Below are 6,000 nucleotides of genomic sequence, written 5' to 3' on the forward strand. Positions count from 1 at the left end.
CCAAACCTAAATTAATAAGTGTTTAATGAGATGTCTACAAAACATAATATTGTGTCAGGAAGCTGCAGATCAGCTCAACGCTTATATGACTCTATATAAATATAATAGATTTAGCACGGCAAGTACAAAATGAATAATTCATCTAAGTCCAAATTATAAATATCCTTCTGCACTTGGTGGCAGTGAGGAAATTCTGTTTAAAGTGGGATGAGGCAGTGTATAGACGGTGGGGTGTGAGGGGGGGTGTCCAAGTCTCCATCAGTTTGAGGGTCCAGAGCCCCCAGGGTGTGAGCGCCGGGTGGCCCGGCGGGCGCCCCCTGCAGGACAGGGTGGCCAGGGCGGCCGGGCGGGCGAGGCGGGGAGCCCGCGGGAGTCGTGCTCGCTGCTCGGCCGCCAGGTGGGGAACTACAAGCGGACGGTGAAGCGCATCGATGACGGGCACCGGCTGTGCAACGACCTGATGAACTGCGTGCAGGAGCGCGCCAAGATCGAGAAGGCGTATGCGCAGCAGCTCACCGACTGGGCCAAGCGCTGGCGTCAGCTCATCGAGAAAGGTGCCCCTCCCCCTCCTGCCCCATGCCCAGCCCTCGCGCACACCCCAGGCGCTAACCGGCCCCCCACTGTCTGGGTCCCGGGAGCGCCCTGCCTCTGCACACTTCCCCTCCCAAACCACGCAGGCCTCCCTGTCCCCGGTCAACTCTACTTTCTGCAATTTTAGGTTGGATTAAAAACAAATAACTTTTTATTTTGAAATAATTTAAGCTTAGAGAACAGTTGCTAGAATAGTACAGAGAATTACATACCTTTCACCTAGACTCACCAGCTCACATTTTAGCACGTTTGTTTTCTCACTCCCTCTCTATTTATAGGCATAGCTCTTCTGAACCATTCAAGTTAGAGACATGCCCCTTCACCCTAAATTCTTCATGTATCACCGAAGAATAAGAACATTTGTTTACATAACCATAGTTCAGCTATCAAATTCAGGGCGTTTAATGTGGCCCATATGCAAATTTTATTATAGCAATTGTTCTTGCTGGTCCAGATCCTGTGGGATGTCTGGTCCCGGTGGCTTCCTGTTATCTGTCACCAGTTGGTTCTTCAGTTTTACCTTCAGTCAACATTCCTGGAGCACCGACTGTGTGGCTGGTGCTATGCTGGCTTGTGAGAGCTCATGGGGGTCCAGGCTGCCGCCCATGGGGCTGACAAGTTGATGGGGGAGACAGGGAGTAGGCCCAGAGATGGACGCTGTAAGAAGAATTCATGAGGGCTGGAGGCCGAGGTGTGTGAGGATAGAGTACTCAGAAAAGGCTTCCCGAAGGAGGTGGCTGTTCTTGGGCCCTGGAAGATGGGCCCTGGAAGATGGATAAAACTGTAGGGAGAGCAGAGGAGGGCATTTCTGCTGCCATGGGAAGTATGGGGAAAGCCTTAGAGAAAGGAGGCGTGAGGCGAGCCTCTGGGCCAGGGGTAATGAGGACCCCGTGACCACATGGCCATTTCCTCAGGCCCACAGTATGGCAGCCTGGAACGGGCCTGGGGTGCCATGATGACGGAGGCGGACAAGGTGAGCGAACTGCACCAGGAGGTGAAGAACAGCCTGCTGAACGAGGACCTGGAGAAGGTCAAGAACTGGCAGAAGGATGCCTATCACAAGCAGATCATGGGCGGCTTCAAGGAGACCAAGGAGGCTGAAGACGGCTTCCGCAAGGCCCAGAAGCCCTGGGCCAAGAAGATGAAGGAGGTGCCTGGTGGGCGGCTGCCACGGAAGGGGCGAGGCTGGGCAGCTGGGCTCAGAGGGGCAGACTGATCAGAGGGAGGGTCTCTACAGATGTGGCAGGCAGTGCACTGCCCGCTGGTATTGGGCCCACAGGAGAGCAGCACTGCCTGCCAGAGAGAAACACCCACAGATGGGGCAGGCACTGCAGTGCCCGAGGGGAGGGTGTCCATAGGGGCAGGCGGTGCAGGGAAATGCACAGATGGGTGGGCACTGCTCCTGAATACCTGGAGCTGGGGCCTGCATCCCTTCCGCCTTTTAAGAATGTGTGCTCACAGCTCCCGGTGGAGTGGGCAGGTGGGAGGGGTTGAAAGTGACCACGTTTGCTTCTGCTTACACCCTGCCCCCTCTCCCCCCTCCCCACAGCTAGAGGCAGCCAAGAAGGCCTACCATCTGGCCTGCAAAGAGGAGAAGCTGGCCATGACCCGGGAGATGAATAGCAAGACGGAGCAGTCGGTGACACCTGAGCAGCAGAAGAAGCTGCAGGACAAAGTGGACAAGTGCAAGCAGGATGTGCAGAAGGTGCTGGTCGGGCTGGGGTCTCAGGGCCCCTTGGAGTGGGTGGCAGCTGGGAGCTGCAGGCCTGGCTCTCACCACCACCCCCCACTTTGCCCTGGTTCCTATAGACACAGGAGAAGTATGAGAAGGTGCTGGATGACGTGGGCAAGACCACACCCCAGTACATGGAGGGCATGGAGCAGGTGTTTGAACAGTGCCAGCAATTTGAGGAAAGGAGGCTGGTCTTCCTCAAGGAGGTGCTGCTAGACATCAAACGTCACCTCAACCTAGCTGAGAATAGCAGGTAGCTGGGCGTGGCGGCACGGTGGGCACAGGCAGAGGCAGCAGCGCATCCTGGGCCCTATGTTATAGTGACAGGAAGGGGAGGGCGGAGCTGCAGGGGCCAGTAGCTGCCTGGGTGTAAGCTGACGTACACCAGATACTCAAGAAACATGCTTGGATGGATGGGTGAGTGGCTAAGGTGGGGATGGAGAAAGGTGCCCACTGGGCATACCTGGAGCTGCCCACTCAGAGATTGCTCCTTGGGAAGCAGCCTGATTCCCAGCTGGGGGGCACGCCAGCACCCTGGTCTCCTGAACAGGCTCTGGCCCTCACTGAGGCTGAGATGGGGCCATGGTGCATCTTGCCCTGCACCTCTCCATCTCCCCCGTGCACAGCTACGTTCAAGTGTACCGGGAGCTGGAGCAGGCCATCCGGGGGGCCGACGCCCAGGACGACCTCAGATGGTTCCGCAGCACCAGCGGCCCTGGCATGCCCATGAATTGGCCCCAGTTTGAGGTGAGGATGTGTGGGGATGGGGAAGGGGAATCTGAAACAGCTGGAAGGAGCCTCGGGGGGCAGCCCCCCAGCCTGACTGCTCCCCTGACACCCCCCAGGAGTGGAACCCAGACCTCCCGCACACCACCACCAAGAAGGAGAAACAGCCCAAGAAGGCAGAGGGGGTAGTGCTGACCAATGCTGCTGGGATGGTGGAGTCCACATCCCAGGCTGGGGACCGTGGCAGGTAAGTGCCTCCTACAGAGCTTCCTGGGGGCCAGGGGGGTCCACATCCTGGGACAGCTGAGTTTTACCTCAGGAGACAAGAAATGGTCTAAATCATGGCAAGCTTGGGCTCCTCTCAAAGGTAGTGATAGATAACCCCATGAGAGCACCTACTGTGTGCCAGGTACTGTTCTAAGCATTTTCCATAAATTAGCTCCTTGATGTCTCTCAGCACTCTGAGGAGTGTGTAAATATTCCCATTTTACAGATGGAGAAATCAACACCCAGAGAGGTTAAGTGACTTGCCCAAGGTCACACAGCTGGTTAGTAAGCCTCAGAGCCAAGATATGATGCCCAAGAGGTCTGGCTGCAGAATCCTCACTCATATATTTGCCTTGGCCTTCTTTCTTTCTTTTCTTGTGTTGTTTTTTTTTCTTCCAGTTTTATTGAGATATAATTGATACATAGCACTGTATAAGGTTACGGTGTACAGCATAATGGTCTGACTCACATCTGTCATGAAATGATTATCACAATAAGTTTAGTGAGCATCCATCATCTCATATAGATACAAAGTTCAAGAATTCGAAAAGAATTGTTTTCCTGGTGGTGAGAACTCTTAGGATTTACTGTTGTAACTTTCATAGATAACATACAGCAGTGTGAATTATCTTTATCATGTTGTACATTACATCCCTAGTACTAGTAATCCTCACTCTTAGCCACTGGGTTGTAATACCCCTTTCAGATGAGGGGTCAGATGTTCTCTGGGGTCTCCTTCAGCACCACCTCACTCAAGGGCTGAGTAATGCTAATAGTCCTGCCTCCCATCTGGTTAAAGAGCTGTCAGTGAGGGTCACTGGCTCCGGACCCCGTCTTACAAGGCCCGTCCTTGCTCCAGCCTTGGTGGACTTTAGGGTCAGGGCTCTGGTTGGGAGGAGGGGGCAGCCCTAAGGACAGGGTGAGAGGCCACTCATGCTGGGTCCTCTCTCTGCCTCTCAGTGTTAGCAGCTACGACAGGGGCCAGACTTACGCCACTGAGTGGTCGGACGACGAGAGCGGGAATCCATTTGGGGGAAATGAAGCCAACGGGGGCTCCAACCCCTTCGATGAAGACGCCAAGGGAGTGCGTGTGCGGGCGCTCTACGACTACGACGGCCAGGAGCAGGACGAGCTCAGCTTCAAGGCTGGTAAGGGGGCGGGGCCGGTCGAACCTGGGGTGGGGCCTGGCGCATGGGCGCGGCCAAGACCTGGAGGGCGACCTGTGCCTCGGGGGCAAGACTTCAATTGGAGAGCAAGGGCAGGGCCTGAGAGTGGCAACTGGGTGCCAGGGGCAGAATCTGGACCCGAGAATAGGGTGGGGGTAGGGCCAGAACAAGTATTGGGGGCGGAGCCTGAGGGCAGGGCTGCCAGGAGGACGGACAGGACTAGGGCAGTGAAGCTGGAGGCGGGGCCTGGGTTTCTGGGGTGGAGCCGAGATTAGGTGGTTGGCTGGGCCGCCCGTGGGTGTTGAGGTGTGGGTGGGGCTGATCTCGTGGTGGTGGTGGGGGGGGGCTGGCAACCGGGCAGTAATGGGAGGGGCACTGGGGTCAGCCCAGTGTAATCAGAGGGCTTACCCAGCAGGTGGGGGTGGGGGTCAGTCCTCTCTGAGTTCCTGTCAACCAGCTCCTCTGTGTCCCCTCCCTAGGAGATGAGCTCACCAAGCTTGGCGAGGAGGACGAGCAGGGCTGGTGCCGCGGGCGGCTGGACAGCGGGCAGCTGGGCCTCTATCCCGCCAACTACGTGGAGGCCATCTAGCTACCCTGCTCCCCTCCACATCACTCCCACTATTCACCCACCGCCTCCCCTCCCTGCCCACTCTTGTCCTCCTCCCCTCGCCATAGAGTTCCAGACATATTTTCCAATCAAGCTTTTATTTTTTTAAAAGTCAAAACAGAACAAAACAAAAAAATACTAAGAGACAGAGCATTTGCCTGGAGGCCAGGGTGGTGGGACTTGGGGTGATGGCCCCAGGGTAGGTGAGGGTCTTAGGACTTAGCCCAACAGCGACATCACAACATCCTCTCTTCAGATCCCACCAGAGAGTCTCCTGAGCCCAGAGGGGTGTCTCCTGGACCCTTTCATCCTGCCTCAGTCCCCCCAGCCTTCCCCTCCCCACCCCAGGCTGCCGGCACCTGCCTCCATTTTCTGGGCCTGGTTTTATGACCTCTGCCTCCAGCCCCACCCTGCTCCCCTCCCACCACCTCCCTATTGTGAAAGACCTCCCCTGCAGACCCCCAAGAAGGGGGCCTCCTCTTTAGTCTTCCACTCTGCCTGGGGAGTACCCTTCTCCTAGCCTTGCGCCTCAGGACTGGTGGGGCTGGAGGAGGGATAGTCACCCTCTTCTCCCATAGAGCTTTCCAGGGGTCCCTAGACTCCCCAGGACATGAAGAGGGGTGAGTTGGAGTTGGTGACAGTGTGACTGGGGTGTAGGAGGGTGAGTGAACGGGGAGCAGGGTCAGCGGAAGGACCGGGACCCTGCTGGGGCCCTTCTTTGCAGCTGTCAGTACTTCCGGCACAGGCTCTTCCTCAGACCCCCGCCCCTGCTCTTGTAAGGCCTTAGGCCGTGGGGAGGGGCCCCAAAGCCCAGCGCAAAGCCAACAACAGTAGCAGCCTCCTGGGGAGGAGGGCCTCTTGCCCCCCCTGCCTCCCTCCCTCCCTCCCTCCATGTCCCTCTAAAACTGTAG

General features: G+C 56.8%; 1 protein-coding gene across 3 annotated transcripts in view; it reads left to right on the forward strand.

Moving 5' to 3' along the window:
- Positions 1–5,217, forward strand: part of PACSIN1 (protein kinase C and casein kinase substrate in neurons 1) — a 29,570-nt gene extending 24,353 nt beyond the window's left edge. Inside the window, exons 4-11 of one of the 3 annotated variants that reach the window (XM_065884661.1) lie at positions 398–554; positions 1,506–1,741; positions 2,141–2,296; positions 2,401–2,576; positions 2,950–3,070; positions 3,169–3,296; positions 4,277–4,464; positions 4,962–5,217. In XM_065884661.1, the coding sequence (XP_065740733.1) occupies positions 398–554; positions 1,506–1,741; positions 2,141–2,296; positions 2,401–2,576; positions 2,950–3,070; positions 3,169–3,296; positions 4,277–4,464; positions 4,962–5,071 (1,272 nt within the window). In that variant the 3' untranslated portion in view covers positions 5,072–5,217. Of the gene's footprint in view, positions 1–397; positions 555–1,505; positions 1,742–2,140; positions 2,297–2,400; positions 2,577–2,949; positions 3,071–3,168; positions 3,297–4,212; positions 4,465–4,961 lie in introns of all 3 variants that reach the window. The other 2 variants (XM_065884659.1, XM_065884660.1) reach the window with 2 other exon arrangements.
- The last annotated feature ends 783 nt before the right edge of the window (positions 5,218–6,000 follow it).

The sequence above is a fragment of the Phocoena phocoena genome, chromosome 10 (genome assembly GCF_963924675.1).
Source record: "Phocoena phocoena chromosome 10, mPhoPho1.1, whole genome shotgun sequence".
Classification (NCBI taxonomy): Eukaryota; Metazoa; Chordata; class Mammalia; order Artiodactyla; family Phocoenidae; genus Phocoena; species Phocoena phocoena.